The sequence below is a fragment of the Gobio gobio genome (genome assembly GCF_949357685.1).
Source record: "Gobio gobio genome assembly, chromosome: 18".
Lineage (NCBI taxonomy): Eukaryota > Metazoa > Chordata > Actinopteri > Cypriniformes > Gobionidae > Gobio > Gobio gobio.
In genome coordinates, this window is record NC_137111.1 from 1,230,382 (window position 1) to 1,255,093 (window position 24,712).

General features: G+C 41.9%; 1 protein-coding gene across 2 annotated transcripts in view; it reads right to left on the minus strand.

The window, feature by feature from the left end:
• Positions 1 to 1,474: 1,474 nt before the first annotated feature.
• Positions 1,475 to 24,712, minus strand: part of LOC307141873 (GTPase IMAP family member 8-like) — a 28,870-nt gene continuing 5,632 nt past the window's right edge. Inside the window, exons 2-7 of one of the 2 annotated variants that reach the window (XM_079842333.1) lie at positions 22,148 to 22,257; positions 21,610 to 21,655; positions 20,417 to 20,455; positions 19,827 to 19,940; positions 6,000 to 6,635; positions 1,475 to 2,629 (exon numbers count right to left, since the gene is read on the minus strand). In XM_079842333.1, coding sequence (XP_079698459.1) covers positions 1,902 to 2,629; positions 6,000 to 6,635; positions 19,827 to 19,940; positions 20,417 to 20,455; positions 21,610 to 21,622 — 1,530 coding nt within the window. In that variant the 5' untranslated portion in view covers positions 21,623 to 21,655; positions 22,148 to 22,257 and the 3' untranslated portion in view covers positions 1,475 to 1,901. The remainder of the gene's footprint in view (positions 2,630 to 5,999; positions 6,636 to 19,826; positions 19,941 to 20,416; positions 20,456 to 21,609; positions 21,656 to 22,147; positions 22,258 to 24,712) is intronic. The other variant, XM_079842332.1, reaches the window with a different exon arrangement.

Consider the following 24,712-nt stretch of genomic DNA (forward strand, 5'->3'; position numbering starts at 1 on the left):
ACAATGTCTTGGACTCATATGTATTACATTACATTTACATTTAGTCATTTAGCAGACGCTTTTATCCAAAGTGACTTACAAATGAGGGCAATAGAAGCAGCTAGAGCAGTCAAGGGCAACAATATGCAAGTGCTGTAACAAGTCTCAGTTAATCTAGCACAGAACAGATTATATATATATTTTTTTTAAATTTTTTAAATAAATTAGACAGACAGAAAATGAATAGAATGATAAGGGCTATTCTTGATTGGTCAGGTGCTGCTGGAAGAGATGTGTCTTTAGATGTTTTTTGAAAATGGCTACAGACTCGGCCGCACGAATTGAGATAGGCAGGTCATTCCACAAGGTGGGAACAGCCCAGGAAAAGGTCCGTGAGAGCGATTTCATGCCTCTCTGGTATGGCACCACAAGGCGTCGTTCACTGGCAGAACGTAAGTTCCTGGAGGGTGTGTAAGTCTGAACAAGCGAGTTTAGGTATAATGGTGCAGAGCCAGTGGTTGCTTTGAAGGCGAGCACCAGTGTATGGCCAAAAATGACAGAGTTTTTTTAAGTGTTTCTGCTGTCATGTGGAAAAAATAGAGCAAAATGCGCTGGTGCATTCTTCGGGTTCAGAGGGTTAAAATTGTCACTTTTTGGGGTGAGCAAAAACAATGTTTTGTGTGTGCCCCTTTAAATGCAAATGAGCTGCTGCTCCCGCCCCCTTTCAGGAAGAGGGCAGAGCTTCAAGAGCTTCTGTTAGCAGCTCTGATTACCTCACACACACACACACACACACACACACACACTGAACATGACAGGAACTGTTCAGCCTTTTATGTTCAAACTGGAGTCGGACAATGATGGAGAGACTCAAGAAGAAGAGACAACATGTAGAATTAGACAGGACGTTTCTGAAGGGATAGTTGATGAATTTATGAGTTAACCATCTTCAGTCATTGATTAGCATATTCTGTCATGATAATCTATAAAGCGCTGATGTGGGGTAAAATGAGCCAGGTAATATCTGCTGATGAAGAGGGAACATGGATAGTTTAGTGTAATTACTGTTATAACTGATTTTATCATCTTGCTTTATGACATGCGTTTGTGTTCGTTCTGTATCAATAAATGTGAGAGACGGACGACAGCTTGAGCTGACACTATGTTGCCGTCTGTGTAGGCACAGGAACCGTTTCTAAACACCACCACTGGCCACTGGACAATAAACATGCAATTCAGAAAACTATACTCTCATATTTATTTAGCACACCATATCTCTTATTTGCATTCCCTTACATTTGTATATACAAACACATATTGTCTATTTTGTATATTGTGTATACACTGCAAAAAATGCTTTTCTTAGTATTTTTGTCTTGTTTCCAGTCCAAATATCTAAAAATGTTTACATTAAGAAGCATTTAATATTGCCAAGTAAAAATTGTCTTGTTTTTGTCTTGTTGGGGGAAATAACTCAAAATTAAGTGAGTTTTTGCTTAAAATAAGACAATAATTTTCACTTGTCTATAGTAAATGCTTCTTAATGTAATAATCTTTAAATATTTGGACTGGAAACAAGACAAAATACTAAGTAAGAAAAGCATTGTTTTTGCAGTATATTTTTACATTTATATATTTGTATTACCTGTGTCGTGTCACTCTTTGTCATTCTGATTCATTACACAGCAGAATCTATCACATAATTATGCACATTAATAAGGTCAACCGCCCATAGGTGGAAATGAGGAACTACACAGTTACATTGGTGATCTTCTTCTCCTCTTGTGTGCAATAGATTCCTCCAGAAACATTGAGCATTACAACAATCATACACAACAATAGCTTACAAAAGTATATTAATCATTTTTCTTGGTTAGATTCCAAGCTACGACTAAAGAAATTAGATCAATAAAATCTAAGATCTAAAGAAATGCAATCAGTAGTGCTGGTAAAACAACCACCTCTGTTACTCCCAGGATGATGCCTCCAGCGACCATGGCTCCTACTCCCGGTCCAGATTCGGCTACAATGTCTACCACTTTCTTAATTTTTTCATGGATTCTCATATATTTTAAAATGTTTTCAAACATCTCATTTGTGTAGTACCTCCAGCCATTTCCCTCTGCCATCTTCTCAATCTTCTCCAGCAGCTCTGTGACCTGGTTGGGCTCGTCTCTGTCACTGAGGTTGAATGAGATATATCTGTGACCGCAGCTGTTGACCAGAGACTGTAGGAATGGTCTCTCGCTGATATACTCATCTAATGATCTACCCCTCAGATGATCAGTGTGAGTGAACAGAATAATGGTGTGATTTAAAGCATCTTTTCCAATGTTCTTCTGAATCCATTCCACTGTGTTTTTCTCCTCATCTGTGAATATCTCATCCAGTCTGATGACCAGCAGAAACACATGAGGACCAGGAGCAGAGTTCACAACAAACTTCTTTATTTCTTTCTTCCTCTTCTCTTCTGGTGCATCAATCAGTCCTGGAGTGTCGATTAATTTAATGATCTTCCCCTCCACATATGCTTCTTGCTCACAGGCTTCAGTAGCAGAACTTCTCCCATCAGAACCCACAATGGTTTTAAGCACACTGGTCTTTCCCGATCCAATTTTACCCAGCAGCACAATCCGATGTTTCCCAGACCCTGTCAATCATAATTTCAAGTAAAACAATTACAATCCAGATATTGAGAGTAACAGCCATATTTCATATTTCAGAATGTTTATTTACATTTTTTATTGTGTAAATTTGGTATAATAATTAGTCATTTACAGTTGAATATAATTCATTAGTTTATATTTGTTCTTATTGCGTATGTCATTTTTGTAGTGCATGTGAAAAGTTATTGACGCACATGCATTTGGAATTCCTTTCCCAACTATCATTATTTAAGCAATTTGATGACCTCTCATCATAAACTTAATAAACAAGCTCTCATGGACACTTGCCTATAAGCATAATTTTTCACCAAGGAGATATAGTATTTGGAACAACAAAGACATCCTATACAAAAATAAATCTCTTTTTTTATTACTGGTTTGAAAACAATATTATATTAGTTATTCAGCTTTTAAACAACAATGGAAATGTATTAACATATAGAGATGTTATAGATATATATAAATAGATTAACAACAGGGAATGTTTGAATAAACTACCGCTTAAACCTAAGGAATATGCTGTTGTAATGGATGCAATGCTTCTGAGAAATACATCACAAGAGAAAGATCTACATTTTACAGATATCAAGGATAAAATATTTATTGGTAATGTAAATATTTTACAAAATAGAGTCTCACATACAGTAACTACATTAGAAATGTACTTGATAACATTGTTTATTTTCCAGCTCGCTTTTTTTGCTCTTCTGTGTTTGGAGACGTGAATTGGCGTAAAACTTGGCGAACAGTGGATAAATACTATATTAATAACAAAGCAAAAGAAGTTTCTTTTAAAATAATGCATATAATATATCCAGGAAAACATGTGCTTTTCCATTGCATTCATGCAAAAAATTTTTGGATTGACATGGAGCATTTAATTGAAAAAATGAACATTGCTTTGCAGCCGAGTGGATTTGACAATAATAATACACTTCAATGATCATGACTCCAATCTGACTCCAAACCTAATTTTAAAAATGTCAAGCTATATTGTTCTGTTTTATTTAATTGCACAAGTAAAAAGGCAATTAGTAGTTATACTATTGTAAGCAGATGATGTTGTATACCTTTTCTTATGTCTATTATAATTTTGTTATTATCCGCTGGTACTTTTTTATTATATTTTACTTTAGTTACAGCTTTTTAATTTTTACTTTTGAATGAATATGCATTGCATTGTTCATTATATATATCTATATATTGATGCATATGCGATGAGTTAAGACGCACAGCAGGAGAACACAAAGCTCTGGTAAAGTGGTTTCTCAAGTGGTAATTAACTATAGTATTTCAACAAACAAGTTGTCAAAAGGGTTATGATGTAAGAAGACTGAACGAAATGTGATTCTTTGTTGACTTGGAAAATAAATCCTGACAAAGGAAACTATGGACTGCTAGTCATGAATACAGGATCAGAAGATACGTGTCAACTTGTGGAAACTATTGATTATAATTCACAAACCCCTTATGACTACAATTCCAACAAGGACCGAGACGTCGCCCGGGGTTGGGGCTCGTATGCGAGCGTCTGGTGGCCCCCCATGGGGTCCGGCCGGGCTCAGCCCGAAGGAGTGACGTGGGGCCGCCCTCCTGTGGGCTCACCACCTGCAGGAGGGAGCGTATAGGGCCGGTGCATAGTGGATCGGGTGACAGTCGAAGGCGAGGGGACTCGGAGGTGGACTCGTCTATCACCCAAGCTGAAGTCACCGAGGTGGTCAAGAAACTCCTCGGTGGCAAGGCACCGGGGGTGGATGAGATCCGCCCTCAGTACCTCAAGTCTCTGGATGTTGTGGGGCTGTTCTTGGCTGACACGCCTCTGCAACATCGCATGGCGGTCGGGGACAGTGCCTCTGGACTGGCAGACCGGGGTGGTGGTCCCTCTTTTCAAGAAGGGGGACCGGAGAGTGTCTTCCAACTATAGGGGGATCACATCTCAGCCTCCCCGGGAAAGTCTATGCAAGGGTACTGGAGAGAAGAATTCGGCCGATAGTGGAACCTCAGATTCAGGAGGCACAGTGTGGTTTTCGTCCCGGTCGTGGAACACTGGACCAGCTCTATACCCTTTCCAGGGTGCTGGAGGGTTCATGGGAGTTTGCCCAACCAGTCCACATGTGTTTTGTGGATTTGGAGAAGGCATTCGACTGTGTTCCTCGTGGCATCCTGTGGAGGGTGCTCTGGGAATATGGGGTCGGCGCCCCCCTGCTTAGGGCTGTTCGGTCCCTGTACGAACGGAGCAGGAGTTTGGTCCGCATTGCCGGCAGTAAGTCAGACCTGTTCCCGGTGCATGTTGGACTCCGGCAGGGCTGCCCTTTGTCACCGGTTCTGTTCATAATTTTTATGGACAGAATTTCTAGGCGCAGCCAGGGGCTGGAGAGCGTCCGGTTTGGGGACCATGCGATTTTGTCGCTGCTTTTTGCAGATGATGTTGTCGTGTTGGCCTCCTCAGACCAGGACCTTCAGTGTGTGAATCGGCTGGGATGAGAATCAGCACCTCCAAGTCCGAGGCCATGGTCCTCAGTCGGAAAAAGGTGGATTGCCCACTTCAGGTTGGTGGAGAGTTCCTGCCTCAAGTGGAGGAGTTCAGGTATCTTGGGGTCTTGTTCACGAGTGAGGGAAGGATGGAACGGAAGATTGACAGACGGATCGGTGCTGCTTCTGCAGTAATGCAGTCGATGTACCGGTCTGTCGTGGTAAAGAAGGAGCTGAGCTGTAAGGCAAAGCTCTCGATTTACCGGTCAATCTACGTTCCTACTCTCACCTATGGTCATGAGCTGTGGGTGGCTGAATACAGGCGGCTGAAATGAGCTTTCTCCGCAGGGTGGCTGGGCGCTCCCTTAGAGATAGGGTGAGAAGCTTGGTCACTCGGGAGGAGCTCAGAGTAGAGCCGTTGCTCCTCCACATCGAGAGGGGTCAGCTGAGGTGGCTCGGGCATCTATTTCGGATGCCTCCTGGACGCCTTCCCAGGGAGGTGTTACAGGCACGTCCCACCGGGAGGAGGCCCCGGGGAAGACCTAGGACACGCTAGAGGGACTATGTCTCCCGGCTGGCCTGGGAACGCCTCTGGGTTCCCCGGGAAGAGCTGGACGAAGTGGCTAAGGAGAGGGAAGTCTGGGCGTCTCTGCTTAGACTGTTGTCCCCGCGACCCGGCCCCGGATAAGCGGAAGATGATGGATGGAAGATACGTGTCAACTTGTGGAAACTATTGATTATAATTCACACATAGACTAAATGTAATGTAATTAACAGAACATGAAGTGAAACAGACAGTGACTGATGCAGGACTATATACCATTTAATATACTGATCATAAATATGTTCTTTTGGTAAGGGTTATGTTTTAAACACACTTACAGAACTTGGCTCTGTCTAGTATCCTGCTCTGAGCATCCTGATACATGTCATTGGTATAATGTTCTCCTCCGTTCTCCTCCACCATCGTCTCAATCTTCCTCAGCAGTTCAGGGACCTGAGAGCGGTTCTCCATATCTTCATTGTTGAATGAGTGAAATCTGCCCCCACAGTCACGAACAAGAGCCTGGAGATCATTACTTTCTCTGATATACTCATCTAATGGTTTTCTCTTCAGATGATCAGTGTGAGTGAACAGAATGAGGGTGTATCGAGCAGCTTCTTTACCAAAGTTCTGCTGAATCCATTTCACTGTGTTTTTCTCCTCTTCGGTGAATCTCCCCACTCTGATCACCATCAGAAGCACATGTGGACCAGGAGCAGACATGTAGACACACTTCTCTATTTCCTCCTTCAGTTTCTGTTTGGACATTTCCGTGTCAAACAGGCCTGGAGTGTCGACAACTGAGATGATCCTTTCTTCAGTCTGCACTTCTCCACTCTCACAGGTTTTAGTAATGGACCCAGGTGAAGCCTCCTGCTTAAAACTCTCTCGACCTAAGATGGTGTTTCCCTTCGCACTCTTTCCTGATCCAGTTTTACCCAGAAGAACAATCCTGACTTCAGATGAAGCTGATCCTGTGAATCAGATTATAACATTTGGTATTAAATCATGGATTTTTTTCAAGAATTTTGTATTATTTAAAAAAGCTTGTATTATTTAATTTGTATAATATTTTTTTCTATTTTTTTAATGCACTTTTTTATTTATTCTTTTTTAATTTACCTTTAAATGACTAGATTTTATCAATAAAGCACATTCTTAACATTCTTTCAACTTACATTTTAAATTACTCTTCAAAACACGGATAAACCATTAAAAAAAATATGGATGTAGTGTCCGTGATCTCACCGGTAGATTACCGAAGAGCAGTTTTGAAGCGCTAAACCGACCGTCGCCATCTTGGCAGCGCATCACTCCCAGATAACTGACAATGGGCAAAGAGGCGGGATGTGTGGAGCTGAGCTGCCTGGTTGATGAAACCACGCCCACCTAGCTCGACCATAGTGGCAATCCACCTAGAGTATCTCTTCACTCCTCAAGCCTGATACTGAGTTCGTCAGCCTCTTCGAGACGATCAGCTCTCCAGTGGTGTTGGTGTTACGGCATGTTCCAGCGATCACATACTGCCTGCAAAATCTGTGCAGTGGTTTGCATATAGCTGGTGTGTGTTTCCCTGGGCGCTTCAGCACTACTGCGGAGCTTCCTCTCACAAAAGAGCTTGCACGTGACGCATCTTTTTAAAGATGTCTCGCCCGTGCGCTTCTGGGTTCGCCCTCCCATGTACTTCTGCTCAATTTTCATTTTCTTTCAGCACTTCGTCTGGGACTGCGGTATATTCTTAGGTTTTCTCCGAACAAATTTTTATTGGTCCAATCAGCGAACAGAGGGAGTGGCTGGTGAACAATGACGTTGATGTCGTGCTCTAGTTTGAGTTGACCTACGTCATAACCAAATGTTAGCGATTGGTTATGGCAGATCCAGAGTGGCTCTGGGCAGATCCAATAGTTTTAAACTTCAACAGAGTACCGCCTTCAAGGAAGTAAATGCTTGTCAATGGAGAGTGGCCAGACTCTCTGTACAAATGAAATGTACGAGAGTCTGGTAAGACCAGGCTACTTCGGGGTGCACCATCCAATTCCTTTCTTCTCCGAGCTGCATGAGGAAGTCACGCGATCCTGGAAGTCCCCGTTGTCTTCCCACGATCGTTCGGTGGCCTCCTTCGCCTTCTCTGCCCAGACTGGGGTTCCCCCAGTTGAACGCTCTGTTACGATGCAACTGTGTCCACAGAGTGCTTCAACAAGGCATGGCAACTAAAGCACCCATCTAAAGCCTGTAGATTCACATCAACCTTGGTGTCGAAGACCTACAGAGCTGCGGGGCAGGCCGCCGCCTCTTTGCATGCCATGGCCATCCTCCAGGTCTACCAAGCCAGGATGTTCAGGGACATGCACGAGGGTAGAGCTGACCCAGGGCTCATGGATGAGCTGCGTGCCACCACCGACCTGCCCCCCGGGCGACGAAGGTGACTGCACGCTCCCTGGGTCAGGTGATGTCCACAGCCGTGGTCCAGGAGGAGACATCTGTGGCTAAACCTGGCCGATACGCCCACGAGTTCTCAGCCGTCCAGAAGCAGACTGAGGCCATTAAGCACATACTGCCCCGGCGGCCAGCTGCTGCCTCCACCGGCACAGTTGCCTCAGCCTGCTCGCCGCTGAGGGCGCCCTCCTAAGGCTCCCGCCCCTTCCGCCCGGCCCCGGCAGCAGCCTTCACCCGGGCCGCACCGTGGAGGACACCGTAGGAAGGCGCCCGAGTCCGCTACAGCCCCTCAGCCCGCTAAACACCAGGCTAAGTGCCGCTCTTGATGCGGACAGCTCTGGGATGGGAAGTTCTTTCCAGGAGATGGCGGCAGGGCCACTCCTTCCCCCAGTGGAGGGCCGAGGGAGAATCTTTTGTTCTGCTGCTGGCCCCCAGGTCAGCAGAACCCTAATGTGGTTAAAGAAATAACTGATTGCCCCATCCCTGAGCTCCCAGAGTGCCCGATGGCAGTGTGCGCCGCCCCTGGGCCACGCCACTCTCATCCCCCTCTGGCGAAGTAATATCCCCCAGTGGAACGTGCATCCTTCCCTGGTCTCCTCTGACAGGATGCGGCAGTTGACCGTGCTTCCACACCGGGACACTACGCTTCTGTGGTTTGCATGACCTGCAGTTGCTTGGAGCCTGGTTAGAGCTTCCCAGGCTGTCCCGCTCAGGCTCGGCTATGCGATTAAGTTCGCCCGGTCTCCTCACCGCTTTCGGGGAGTCCGCTATACCATGGTGGGTCCCAATGCCCCTGTCATGCGTGCGGAGATTGCTACCTTGCTGGCAAAGGGTGCGATCGAGACCGTTCCTCCAGCCAAAATGAAGTCAGGCTTCTACAGCCCCTACTTCATTGTACCCAAGAAAACCGGTGGGTCCTGGACCTGCACGTCCTGAACCGATGTATTGCATCGCCATTGGGCATTTTCTATGATCTCGAAGATGATAGGCTTCTAAGCGAAACCCCCCATTCGTCAGTCACTGACATTATGTCTCCATTCCCTCCTCAGGGAATGAGGGTTACATACGTAACAGAGAAGTTCCGCTGGGTCCTAAAGTCAGTTTCTCTTCAGTATGCATTCAGCAGGGCTGTAACCACCATAGACATTGAGCAGCCCCCCCCCCCCCACCCCCCCCCCCCCCCCCCAATAATTAGAAATGGCAAAATTGTCTCCCCAATATTTGATATTGTTGATGCTGCTCTGATGTGCTCCATTACACACCGCTCTGTTTGCTGCTAGGATGACAAAAGTTAAATGTTACAGTTTTAGGTTGGTCTGTCTCAGCGCTTGTCACTGTCAGAATGAGTGAGATGGCCAATCAAATCAAAGAAGGCAGGGCTTATTGTTAGTGTGAATTCAAACGCAGCCCTTTAGCTTTAGCAGTGAAAGAGTGCATCATAAGTTGTAAGTAGCTGGACATTTAATATCTGTGTTACGATAAAAACATTCAGCGACCAGCAGTAATATCAAGTGATGCAAACTATTTGACATTTTTTTTATGAAATTTCACCATTTTGAATTGAAAATATGACATTATTTAAACATAATTGAGTTTGACGTGACAAGAAAAATTTAGCATTTTACATATTAGGCAGTCGAAAATGTCTAAGATGTGGTTACGGCCTTTATTCAGAGACACATGCAGTCAATATATATAGTCATTTTTGGTAAAGTTTTGAAGTTTTCTGTGTACAGAAACATTCCTCACATGAGCGTTTCTACATCGTGAGAAAAGTCACGTACACAGGTGCTTTCCAAACCAAGCATTTCTTACAACACCAGTGGTTTATAGATTTTTATAGCATGTTTAAAACATTTCCTATGCAAGCACTAAACATCTGTTATACGTCCTGTTTAAATTGAGGCAAAAAACATTTCAAAACATAAATCTTGTCTTTACTGCATGAGACAATTCCCAACCCTGATCTGACGAGGTCGGTTTACTCATAAACTCTGAAATGTATTGACATATTGACAGCACTAAAATTAGATTTACATTTACATTTACATTATTTAAGTACGAACAACTGATTAGGCATAACAGTATGACCCCTAACAGGTTAAGTGAATAACACTGATGATCTCTTCATCTCGTGTTTGTGGGTGGGATATATTAGGCAGCAAGTGAAAAATGGGCAAGCGTAAGGATTTGAGCGAGTTTGACAAGGGCCATCTCAAGGCATGTCCAAAACTGCAGCTCTTGTGGGGTGTTCCCGGTCTGCAGTGGTCAGTCTCTATCAAAAGTGCTCCAAGGAAGGACCAGTGGAGAACCGGCCACAGGGTCATGAAGGACCAGTGGAGAACCGGCCACAGGGTCATGGAGGACCAGTGGAGAACCGGCCACAGGGTCATGGAGGACCAGTGGAGAACCGGCCACAGGGTCATGGAGGACCAGTGGAGAACCGGCCACAGGGTCATGAAGGACCAGTGGAGAACCAGCCACAGGGTCATGGAGGACCAGTGGAGAACCGGCCACAGGGTCATGAAGGACCAGTGGAGAACCGGCCACAGGGTCATGAAGGACCAGTGGAGAACCGGCCACAGGGTCATGAAGGACCAGTGGAGAACCGGCCACAGGGTCATGAAGGACCAGTGGAGAACCGGCCACAGGGTCATGAAGGACCAGTGGAGAACCAGCCACAGGGTCATGAAGGACCAGTGGAGAACCGGCCACAGGGTCATGAAGAAACAGTGGAGAACCGGCCACAGGGTCATGAAGGACCAGTGGAGAACCAGCCACAGGGTTGTAATGGCAAAAATTAATTCGTCGACATCACTAATAAGAGACAAACCATATTCCAATTGTCTTTATAAAGATTTATTTTCCTTGCAAGGAAGAGCCACGGTCAAACGCAGCCGCTCGAGGCTACCTTGAGTGTGAACTGGAGACACAAAGAAGCCACAAGCTTCTTATACCCCCAATGTCTAAATAACCCCCGCAGTAATTTCCCATACATCTGGCGAAACCCACTGAAGGTTTCGCCTTGAGCAATTAAAAGCAAGAAACACAATGGTCCTTCATCTGTAACAACAGACATAGTATCACCTACTCCTAATCAGCATAGCTATTCAAACGCATAGATGCTAGTCAGGAATTCCTCTTTGATCTGACTCATTTAAAACACAATAGAGAAAACAGGTCTGGAAGATTAAATCTTCTGTGATTAAATTTTTCCCCAACAATTTCCCCCTTTTATCATTCTTTGATAACTTGCAAAAAAGAAAAATTTAAAATGTGTATATAATAAAAATAGAAGTAGTAATAATAGTCACTCATCACATTCATTAAAGCTGGGTAACAGCAACACAAACCCAAATTACCGCATGCGAAGTGTCACTTGGTTTTCTAAACGTACAGGTAAAACCTGTTGTGATACTGCCTATCACCGCTGTGCAGTTCCCTGTGGTCGAATTCTTGATGTCAATTCTGACTCTGCAGTCAGAACACCCTGCTTTCACGTTCAGCTTCAGTCTCGTGAGCACACGCACACATCTCCTTGAACATGCATCACTCTCAATTTTGTAATCAACATGTCTGTGTGGTTGTATCGCTGCGTTCTCTTTCGAGCAGACGTTGGATGTTTTGTTGGAATCTTCCCTTGCTCGATGTCCGCTGCAGCTCTAAGCACCACCTACTGGATTCTGTAGGCTTGAAATAGGGTTTAACTTGAAAACTGGTTGGCTCAGTACCACGTTGTGCCAGTGTCTCTGCTCCTGAGATGATAACGGCAAATGATGTTTATATATCTGCCCGCACAGACGTTTGCCTCCTGCTTCTCTCTCCTCTCGGCTCCTCCTCCCCGATCACTGGTGGGACCTTTCTGCAATGGCTCGCATGCACCCACGCCGCTCTCTCCGCTACCGTGACGGCAGTGTCGTCAGAAGCCTGACAAAAGGCCCTAGCCACCTTTCCGCCTTCCAGCTCTTCGTACTCAGGTCCTGTTTTACCACGTGATCTCCTGGCTTGATGTTGTGCAAGGGAGTCTCAGCCGGTTTCCCCTGTAGCAGTTTTCGCCTGCACACATACACCAGACAACAGAGAAGACATTTCTTTGCAATAATTCACAATTCTATTGATGCAAGCTATTGTTTACCCCCTTCCATTCCCATGAATGGTGGTCTTCCAAAAAAAAATGTCTCAAACGGGCTCAGATTTACTCAAGGCCTTTTCTCGTTTTCATGTATTTCAATATGCATCAAAATGCGAAATTTTCAGCAAATATTGTAACCCCCTTATAAACTTCATTCATTTGAGTACCATTACCATTACCATTCCCCCTTTGGCTGCAGGCTCGCCCATGCAGCCATTTATCATAATCATTGAAAATATTGTTGAGGTAAACAAGGCTTGCCATCACTTCTTGTCTAGACGCCATTTTGCACATTCACACATCATTCATAAGTTTCCAGCCACGTCTCCACAGGTGCTTCTCCGCTGCTGTGGCAAATGCCTGCATACTCTGTAAGGAAATCAAAGCATTTGTGTTAGTTTCAGATAATAAAATACATTCTGGTTCCTTTGACTGCTGTGCTGCCGCGGCCTTCGCAGCCGCATCTGCATTCATGGTTTCCTGTTGAAATAAACTCTTTGTTGTTAGTTACGCTGCGCATTTAAGTCTTAACTTGAAAGTTTCCCATAAACATACTGAAAATATCCAATAAAATGGAAGACAAATCCGTATTTCATCTCTGTAAGCCGGGCTAAGTCAGTAATCACTGTCACTGCTCTCCCATCATGTTAGGGGTGTGTGATACCTCCAAAATTCAAACATGCCAACTTTCTGCTATCAACCGTTTGACGACACACACATCCCTAGGCCAGACCCACAGTCACTCCTCAGAGACTAAACACTTTAGAAAACATATATGAAAAACAAACAATCAGTGGTTCTTTTGATTAATCAAAATCATAACAGACCTTTTTGGCATTCACTCAAACTCAAACTAAACAATACAAATAAGTAAGATAGATAATAATCCATCTTAGCGCCTTAAATCTCTACATAAAACATCCTTCAGTTTACATTTTGTGCTTTGCCCACAGTTTCTCACTGTGCATCACATTCTTATCACCCTTCCTTCAGTCAGTCATTTCAACACAATTCTTCACAAACTGCCCTACTTACTATTTCCAACAGACCCATTTTCACTCATCATAGCCCGCCTCATATTTAACCATTAACAAATATAAATCTAAATTTGTTAATGTTAAATATACTTCATCAAAATGACAAAATTATCAATTTGTATTACGTTCAATCAGCTCGTTCACTCATCTTTATCTTGTGACATCATACTTAATCATACTCAATACCCAATTCTTTATCAAAATCTTTTCAGCTCCTGTTATCAATAAACAAAATTAATTAATTAATCAATTAGGATTTCTTTTAAAGTACCCTTTTCTCCATGCCCTGTCCATTAAAACTCCTCTTATATCATGTAATTTGGCAGTGATTCTTATCATCAAACTTGCCACATCAATTTCTTTAACGCTGGTTAAAACCAATCTGTATTTTAAAAAGCATTCATATTTCAATATCCATTTTAGCCTAATTTGACTTTGATTGTTCACAATCCCTGTCAGAAATCCTAATTTTTATTTTTATTTTCTATTTATTTTTTTTGTTTCCTGTATGAATCAAAATATGTCTAGAAGTTATCTAGATATTCTTTTAGAAGTTATCTTTTTGGTTCGCCCTCCGGCCTTTCATAAATATGAGGGAGTCTCTAGATCATTTGGATAGTGACTTCGGTTAAATTGTCACTTTGTCTCTTAATTAATCCAAAGATAAATTAAAATAGTCTTCATCCATGACAAATTTGGTCATAATTACTAGTGACAGACAGAGCTGGATGTCCAATCCACTTAAAGCTCGTCCCATGTTCTGATCATCTTTTCATCTGGGTTGTTTTGTTCTGATATCATTGTTTTTGTGTAGTCTCAGCTTTAACTGAGCAATAACAGATATAGTACAATCCCTGTTTCCAGCCTCTCTCTCTCTCTCTCTCTCTCTCTCTCACCCAGATAATCTTTTCAACAGTCTTCTAAGACTTTAACTATAATGTTAAATTCATTAACCCTTAAATCATTAATCCTTCACAAAGTTTAGAAATTTCATAGTGTAACTTATTGTTTCAAGTTATCTTTAGTTTAGATTTCTTTGTTATTCAGACCTTCTCTTTAAACTTCAAAAGCCATCCTCATCTTAAAGCCATCACCATGTCTCCAAATTATCCTCTGCCATCCTAATGACCTGCAGGATTAAGACTATGATAGAGACATATTAGTTCAATATCATACAGTTTTACTAATCCAAATAAATTTTGTTCTGCTCCACAAAGTTATCAATCACAATCACAGCATGGTCTCAGCTGGCTCTTGAATGCCGATCTCATTCATAGCTCTTTTCCTTCAGGGTGTTTCCTGGCTCTCAATTTATGCGGTATTTGGTGAGCGGTATAGAGGGGCCAATATTAGGGCAGGGGCTGCTGTGTCCAGTCTTGACCTTGGCCCTTACGAAACACAGCTTCCCCCCCCAACAGAGATGCTGCTGGCCTCACAGACATCTGCCTCACCTCTCATACACACCTCACATAAAACCCCCTCCTCCTTTTTTTTCTTTTTTTTTTTTTGGTAGGGGGTCCAAGGCGACTTATCGTGATTCCCCTGGCTTGGGTTGCTATCCTGTCAGGCCGTAGGAAGTCTTACCCGTCATCGGGAACAACCACATCGTGCTCAACCTCGTCATCGCTTTGAGATCTTTGACCCTAAACAGGATCCGATATTTTCTAGAGCCTTTCGGAAAGTGCATTCAAGAGTCATCAGAGCCATCTGGTCTGCTTTCAAATTAGCAAAAACATGGAGACAGGTTAATTATAACACAACTTAATCACTAAAATCCATCATACTTCTTCAAAGACGCAACCTAACAGTGCGTGGATTACACTCAGTGAATTTAGCCAAAACAACTCTCCATTCCATTTAATGTTCTGCTACATCTGTGACTAAGGCCATCAGTTCTGTACATGGTGAAGGCTAAGAGTAGACAGAAGTTACTGGTCATATCATACATTAATCAAAATTTCATTTCAATTTCCGTCTTATTGCCCTCTTTATGGCACCTTTTTTATATCTTAACAAATAACTTTCTATTGTGTTCACATAATGCCCTGTGCTTTTACTCATCAATATCTTCTATCATGTGTGGCACAGGCTCATATATCAGCTTTGAGCTGGTCTGGGATGAGAGAGAGACTCTGAGGCCTTCAGGGTTGCTACACTGCATTTTCATAAACCTTTCACTCCTCACACTAGCTCAGTGTAAGATCTGGCTTTGTTTTCAAATAAATATAAGACATTTTCCTTTTAACTCTATCCTTAGACAGAAATCACATTTTCAAGTGATCATAACTTTATATTTGTCTTTTGCCCCCAAAATAAATTCAGAAGCTATAATTTTCACTCAGATTGAGTCTCTGTTACTCAAATTAGGCCACGTGGTGGCCGGATTGAGATTACAAATTGTTTATTTCAGCTCAGCACAGGCTTATCTTTTGAAACCAAAACATCAATTTCTAGGGTTTTCAACATTTTAACACCTATAGTTATTTCAACAACCCAATATTCAGTCAAATCATCATTATCAGAGTTTTGCAAAGGTGAGAAGAGCAAGAACATATTTATTATATCTTTTTCATTTAACTCGGTTAATCAGGATTTATATATTTTATATATCTTTTACAACATGTTTTATCATCTTTAACTTTAATTTTAACCTCATATTAAAATTATCTCAAATCCTTCCTTCAAAAATAATCACTAAAGAATTTATCAAGCTTATTATTTTCTCATTTTCTTAGTGTAAATCTGTTTTATTCTTTTTTTTTTTTTTTTTACTGATTTCATTTACAGAATTTAGTCTGGTGGCCTGATTTGCCACACTTTTTACACCTTATGGGTGTTCAGACACAGTTACGCGCAAAATCAATGGCCCAGCTGAGCACAATTAAAACGCTCTCATCTTTAGCTTATGGAGCAACGTTCAGCAACCTGTGTGCTCCAAAAGTGGCAGTCTGTTTGAGAACAGAGCTCGCTCGAGGTCCAATAAAACAGACAATGGCTTGCAATTTATGGTGCTTTATCAAAGTTTATCTGCTTTTTCACCAACATTATTTTTAGTTACTCAAATTGTATATCTTCCTTCGGTTATGGCACCTCCCCCATTTTATAAATTAATGAATACGCACAAACATCTACAAATTTGAATTCTCTTGTTCTCTCTTTGTTTGTAGCTAGTTAACTTCCAATTACAATAAAAACATTTCGGACCCACTTTATATTAGGTGGCCTTAACTACTATGTACTAACATTTTAATTAATCATTTGATACAATGCACTTATTGTGTACATACATGTTTTTACATTGTACTTACATTTAAAAATATACCTGCATGTAATTACATCTGTAATTAAGTTCTGTAGTTACATTTGTATTTACACAGTTGACACTTCCCTTACACCTAACCCTACCCTTAAACTTACCCATACCACCACACCTGTCCCTAACCCTACCTGTATCCCACCTCGATATCAGCAAAGGTGTTTTGCAATACAATTTGTTATTTTTTGATGTAAGTACATAGTACTTAAGGCCACCTAATATAAAGTGGGGCCAACATTTCTGCCCATTATCTTCATCAGTCCAGCAAATTTCTTTGAAGTCAGGGTTTCAGAGCGGAGCTGCTTACAGCATTTGCTCTTGTTCATCTTACAATCTTTATACCGACTAATCAAATTACTGATCATATCACTCAAATTGTTAGCTAAAATTTAGTCAAAGTTCATACTCACCAGCGATCTTTAAACAGCTGTGGCATTTTAATTTCTCCGTTTCATTTCTCCACAGTCAATGCCTCTCACACCCAGCATTTCAGTGTCTGCTCGCATTTCTCACAACAACCCATAGATTTATCCTTTTCCTTCAACTGACTCTTTCACAGTCAAAAATCATGACATTTAATGAACTTCGTATACGTTGCATGCATTTCTGGCCATATAATTTCTCATTTTATAAAATACCGGTGTCTCGTATTCAGCTAGCTTGCTTTGGGATTTCCCCATATTGGCAGTCTGATTCTGTGGCTTTTCGCGCGCGCGCTATTAATCTGTTGGACGTCTCCGTACAGATCTGATCTCTTCACCCAAGATCAGCCGGGCAGACGCTCGCAATAGCGCCCGATTTTGTGCCCTGGTTACCTGACCGCGGGCGGAACCAACCCAATCTAGGTAATATGGTTCCCAGACCAATCTAGGTCTTATTTATTCTCAGACCAATCTAGGTCTTATTTATACCAATCTAGGTATTTAATCGCCCACGTGATTTCAGTTCTTTTTTCTACCTCGTAAAAAACATCAATTCACGCTGCATTTGCCACAGAGTCAGACTCGCCTAATGGTTTATCCCTATCAATTCAATTTTCAATTTAACCAAATTCTATAAAATAAAAAATAAAACATTTCCCCCTGAATTTAAAAAGTTTGTCTCTTACCAGAAGCGCCCCGTTGCCATCGGATTCGTTTTCTCTGATTCCAGTGTCTGGACCCTCCGGACACCCCCAGAGCAGTCAGCCCTTCTCCCTCAATTCTTCGGGGTAAGGCTGTGACTCTAAGTCCAGGATGATCGGGTCACTGTCTGCTCTCGGGGTCCAGAAGGCACATCCAAGGAATCCCACTTCTGACACCAATTTGTAATGGCAAAAATTAATTCGTCGACATCACTAATAAGAGACAAACCATATTCCAATTGTCTTTATAAAGATTTATTTTCCTTGCAAGGAAGAGCCACGGTCAAACGCAGCCGCTCGAGGCTACCTTGAGTGTGAACTGGAGACACAAAGAAGCCACAAGCTTCTTATACCCCCAATGTCTAAATAACCCCCGCAGTAATTTCCCATACATCTGGCGAAACCCACTGAAGGTTTCGCCTTGAGCAATTAAAAGCAAGAAACACAATGGTCCTTCATCTGTAACAACAGACATAGTATCACCTACTCCTAATCAGCATAGCTATTCAAACGCATAGATGCTAGTCAGGAATTCCTCTTTGATCTGACTCATTTAAAACACAATAGAGAAAACAGGTCTGGAAGATTAAATCTTCTGTGATTAAATTTTTCCCCAACAGGGTCATGAAGGACCAGTGGAGAACCGGCCACAGGGTCATGAAGAAACAGTGGAGAACCGGCCACAGGGTCATGAAGGACCAGTGGAGAACCGGCCACAGGGTCATGGAGGACCAGTGGAGAACCAGCCACAGGGTCATGAAGGACCAGTGGAGAACCGGCCACAGGGTCATGAAGGACCAGTGGAGAACCGGCCACAGGGTCATGGAGGACCAGTGGAGAACCGGCCACAGGGTCATGAAGGACCAGTGGAGAACCAGCCACAGGGTCATGGAGGACCAGTGGAGAACCGGCCACAGGGTCATGGAGGACCAGTGGAGAACCGGCCACAGGGTCATGAAAGACCAGTGGAGAACCAGCCACAGGGTCATGAAGGACCAGTGGAGAACCAGCCACAGGGTCATGGAGGACCAGTGGAGAACCGGCCACAGGGTCATGGAGGACCAGTGGAGAACCGGCCACAGGGTCATGAAGGACCAGTGAAGAACCAGCCACAGGGTCATGAAGGACCAGTGTTGACCCGGCCACAGGGTCATGAAGGACCAGTGTTGACCCGGCCACAGGGTCCTGGGCGGCCAAGGCTCATTGATGCCCGTGGGGAGCGAAGGCTGGCCCGTGTGGTCCGATCAAACAGATGAGCTACTGGAGCTCAAATTGCTCAAGAAGTTAATGGAGACAGTGTGATGCTTGTAGTGAACAGTAGACATAATGGCACCAGAGGTGCCCACTTCACAACCGGAGTTCCCTTTTCCCACTTTGATTAAGAAGACAGAAGAATGTGATAGGACCCTCAACGTTAACTAAAAAGACTATGGTAATTAGGACTGCCAGAATGAGGACATCAACATCCCATTGATCATGGGCTAATCTCATCACCAGTTGCCCATTGTTCAACTCTGTCCTCCATGCCTGAAATCAAGGTGTGAACGATGGACTGCCTAGGGCCACCAAACCTGGTTCTGGCTAGAGCACAGCAAGAACAAATAAATGCTCCCAATCTCTACACACACACACACACACACACACACACACACAATGGCTTGAAACCACAAAAATGGACAGGAAACTGTAAGGAACATGTCCTATATGTCTCCTTATTCATCCAGTCTGATGACCAGCAGAAACACACGAGGACCAGGAGCAGACTTATAGACACACTGTGCTATTTCATTGTTTAATTCTTGTTCTGAAAGTGTCATATGAAACCGCCCTCGAGTGTCGATGACTGAGAGGTTTTTTTCATCTATCGTCACTTCTCCACTCTCACAGGTTTTAGTAACTGACTCTGGTTAACAACAATTCTTAAACTTCTCCTGACCCATGATGCTGTTTCCTGCTCCAGTTTTACCAACCAGAACAATCCTGATTTCAGATGAGGCTGATGCTGTGAATAATGTCTGGGATTAAACAATGTCTTATCAATGTTAATAAATGCTGTAAAATGCTCTAAGTTTTTAAATAAAGCCAACATTGGCATTAATAAAATGTTATTAAAGTATATACTTATAGGGATTTCTTCTGTCAATTGCTGTGTTCTCCCATGAGCCCCTGAGATGTGATGTTGTTGTGGCAGATTCAATGGCTTGACATATTTCATTAAAGCAGGTGGATGTCTTTCTAAAATGACATTGCAGTTGTGACAGATGGATCTTACATGGAAATTTGATCGAATAGCCTAAAAAATCTCAAATGCTGACGGTTTTCATAAATAATGTATAATATTGCACACTACTTTGAATTCAGCATTACAAACTCATGATTAAACTACACAACAAACTAATCAAAATTAGCAAAGAACATTAAAGCAACTCAGGGCAGGACATATTTTTTAAGATGTGAATCATCTGACACAAAACTGCCGATGATCTTAGCTGGAGTGACAGCATTAATCTTAACTTATTACTTTAATTCTAAAAAATAAAACCACTGATACAAGAATAATTTTTATAGCATTTGTATTTAACATATTTAATATATTTAACAACATTTAATACTTTTGTATTTATCTTGTGACAGTGTTATTTGGTAAATCTAAGAACGTTGCTGGACAAGAAAAAGGACTAATGACACAGAGGTGAAATAATAGATCTTACCTAAGCAATCGTCGTCATCTTCATTTGAAATGAGACGTTCTTTTAAGATACAAATGTGACATGTTTATTGATATTTTTGGTAACACTTTAAAATACGGGTGCACTATTAAGCATTAATTAATGCTCCACTAATGCACAGACAATCATGAGGTAATGTATGACCACAATGAGTCAAAGGCTTCCATTTAACTTCCAGTTTTCAGCTTTATTTAAACTATTGATTTGCAAAGATATCATTATGTTATGACCCCTGCATGATTTTGCACATGACTATTAACTCATTATAATGTAATATTTCATTTTGGTTTGAACATTATGGATTTAAATTTCAAGCCGTCTACAACCGGGTCTCCACTCTATGGTACATCCAGTGTCTTCTTGTTCATGGCAATAAAGCTTGAGGTCTAGGATTCACTGAGGACACTGAGGACATGTGGCCAGACACTGCTATTATACCCAACAATAAACATACACGTTCTATTTATGGCATATTCCAAGTGTTTGTGCTACTTCTAATCTAAAGGACAAATTAATTTGCAGTGGTCTGTCATGTCCCGTGTAGACAGCTGTTGCGGAGCGATGCAATAACGGTTGTGTTTGGTTCAGATGCGATGTAACAGCTGTCAGTAATTCAGATTCTGATGTTTTAATATTTGTGAGCAGCCCATCTTACCCATCCTTTAAACCCATTCTCTGATATTACATACACTATGCAACTGTCCCACAGACCTCAAACTTTATTAGGGATGTCAAAACCCATAACCATAATAACATATTACCCAATAATGCGTTAATAGTCATGTGGCTCAACAAGTAAAGTCATAACATAACGATATCTTTGCAAATCATTAGCTAATGATTAATTAAAAGACTGAAATACATGGATTTTACCTGGTGTGGTAATTAATACATCCATTTGCATTATCAGTTAATACTATATGCTGTTAAGGAATTCATATATGGCGACACATTTCATTAATAGCAATTCATATATTACTTAATCTATTAATCAGATAGACTCTTTATTAGTTGCTGACGCAGTTATCATTAATGAATTAGTCTTCCATGATTAACTCATGATTATCTGTGAATTAGTGCAACCACAAAGTGTTGTCATATTTAAAAAAAAAAATGTATTCACTGAATTTATTCAGGTTATATGCTGTATACTTGCACTATAAAGGGTTTCTTACCTGTTTCATTCATGATCTTGCAGTTTGATTTCGGCTTCTCAGAAACCTGTAAATCATCCAATCACATATATGTGTCATTATTGTTTTTAAGCACATTAAATTTGTTTAAAATATAAAAACTAGTGGTGTGACAAGTCAGTTAGCCAACGAGACGGGACGAGACAGGAGATTGGGTTCATATTCTCAATTCTCAAGATTTTTACATATTCTCAATGACGAAATACATGACTAGAAAAAGAGTCTGCAGGTGCATGTGAAATATTTGAACTCATCCTATTGTAATTATTGTCATTTCAGTTTTACTTTCTGAGTATGAATTATCATATACAACAATATCCAAGCAGTATAAAAGTTTTTGCCATAAACTCAGCTGACTGGCTTCTCTCCTGTCTCTTCAGACCTTGCTGGACATGATTTATGAGCTTCTACAACGTTTGACCTCCTAATTGAACTCCTTTCCACAAATTGATCATATACTCTGTGAATAGTGAGTGAAGGTGCTGAATGCACATTCTACAAGATAAGACATTTGTCAGACGTTCTGTTGCGCAACAAATCCTCTGCCATGGTCCTGTCAGTCATCTCGTCACGTGATCAGTGAACTCTCTGATTCATGCTTGTGTTGGATGAGCTGGATGGAATTGATTTCTATAAAAAGCAAAACAACAGTGGAGGCGTAATGTAAACGTAGTGATGGCATATTCTATCTTCAACCTCACACTCCGTCATGGCAATATTGTGCGAGACATTTTAATCGTGCGATCTTGTCAAACCCTTAATAATAACCTAAACAAAAAGTTACAAATAGTTCAAACTAAAGTCAATTCTTTATATGATGTGCTTAAGCCTCTGCTTGGTAAACCTTGTGTATTTCACACTAGTAACTTAACCATGCAAAACAACTATATAAATAAATGTAACCAGCTCAACTGACATAGAAAAAGTGACAGCACACTTGGAATGAACTAGGCATTGCTTAACATATATTGCATTAAAATAAAGAAACGACAGGAACGTTATGAAAAGGAGGGCGCAGCAAGGCAAGGATTGTGTACAGTCAGCAGATTATTATTCAAATGAAATCTCTGCAGGGTGATAAAAGGCTACACTGTGTAATTGTGTATCACTGTGTATCCTGGTTATTATGAGGTATAATCAAAATGATGCAGTAAACGCGTCAACGGTCTGTAGGCAAGGCAAGTTTATTTGTATAGCACATTTCATACACAGTGGCAATTCAAAGTGCTTTACACAGAAATGGAATTAAATTATTCGTAAGTGAATAAAATAAAATATATATATAGTATAACCCCTATCTGGAGTGGAAGAAAATGGAGAGTCAGGTTTGCTTTAAAAATATTTGTCATGTAACTATGCATTTAAACATTACCCTTACAGACAAATCTTCCTGGACAGGAACACCAGGGCTATCTCTACTTCGACCATCAGAGCGGATCTACAAGGTCCTTCCTCTTACCACCAAGGCTATACAGATCTATCCTTCAGAGCAGATCTAAACCGATCGTCCTCGCGCCGGAGGGATTTAGATTTATCACCCAGACAGCAGTAACAAAATATAAAAAGTGTAATTAAAACAGTTATAATAAGAATAAAATAAAAACAAAAACGACACAGGTATAAAAGAATGAAAAGAGTAAAACGATGCCAAGATGAAACAGGGTTCAATTAAAACAGAATAAAGTGCAAGCAGTTCGGACAAAGCACAGCTCATTCAGTAAATGCACAGATGTGTTTTGAGTCTGGATTTGAAAGTGGCTACTGTTGGACCACATCAGATCTGTTCAGGAAGCTGGTTCTGTCAGAATAAGTCTCGGAGCCAGATGCAAGTTCACAAGGTTTATTAGAGGAGTAAAAAGAGAATCCGATGAAGCACCAAAGTCACAGTCCACGGCACAGAGACCACACGCGGCGTCCCACGAAGTAATCCACTCTGGTCGGTGACCGGGAAGAAATCCTCACACGGCAGGAGACTCACGAACGTCAGAACACTGGACAGAAGGCAAAACAACGTCCGACAGAAAAGAGCAGCTCTTTGGAACCTGGATGATACTGGATCTCGCCTGAAAACAAAGCGCACCAGTAAAACCAGAAAACAGAGCACAGTTCACTCAAGGTCAAGTTCAAGATCCACAGGCGAGTAAACTCCGGGCTAAGACGAGCCTCCAGATGCCTGCGACCGAACCTGACGAAACAGCAGGAACTAACGACTGGACTAGGACAGCGAGACTGAGACCAACCAAGACAATGAGCACGCGACGAGAGACAGGACAGAGTGCTATAAAAAGAGAACAGCTGATGAGACACGACAGGTGAACAATTACTGAAACGAGCGGGAGGAGCCAGTGAACCCGTGAGGAACCACCACCAACAGGTAAGACAACATACACACACACACATGATCACCCAGGAGTCCTGACAGGTTCAGCTGCGGCTGGCATAATAGCTAAAAGCAGACTCTCCTTGCTTTGAGTGAACCCTTGGTATTTCTAACTGACTTGATCCTGATGATCTGAGTGATCTGTTGGGTTTGTATTCTATCAGCATATCTGCAATGTATTGAGGTATTAGGCCATTAAGCGATTTATATACCAGTAATACTACTTTAAAATCTACAACCCCAAATCAGAAAAAGTTGGGAAAGTATGGAAAACGCAAATAAATAAAAAAAGAAGTGATTTCTAAATTTACTTTGACTTGTATTTCATTGCAGACAATATGAACACAAAATATTTCATGTTTTGTCTGGTCAACTTCATGTAATTTGTAAATATGCATCCTTTCCTGTCATTCAGACCTGCAACACATTTCAAAAAAAGTTGGGACAGTAAAGCATTTACCACTTTGTAATGTTGCCATTCCTTTTCACAACACTTAAAAGACGTTTAGGGACTGAAGACACCAAGTGATGAAGTGTTTCAGGTGTAATTTTGTCCCATTCTTCCTGCAAACAAGTCTTAAGGTGGGCAACAGTACGGGGTCTTCGTTGTCGCATTTTGCGCTTCAAAATGCGCCACACATTCTCTATTGGAGACAGGTCAGGACTGAGGCAGGCCAGTCAAGTACCCGAACCCTCTTCCTCCGC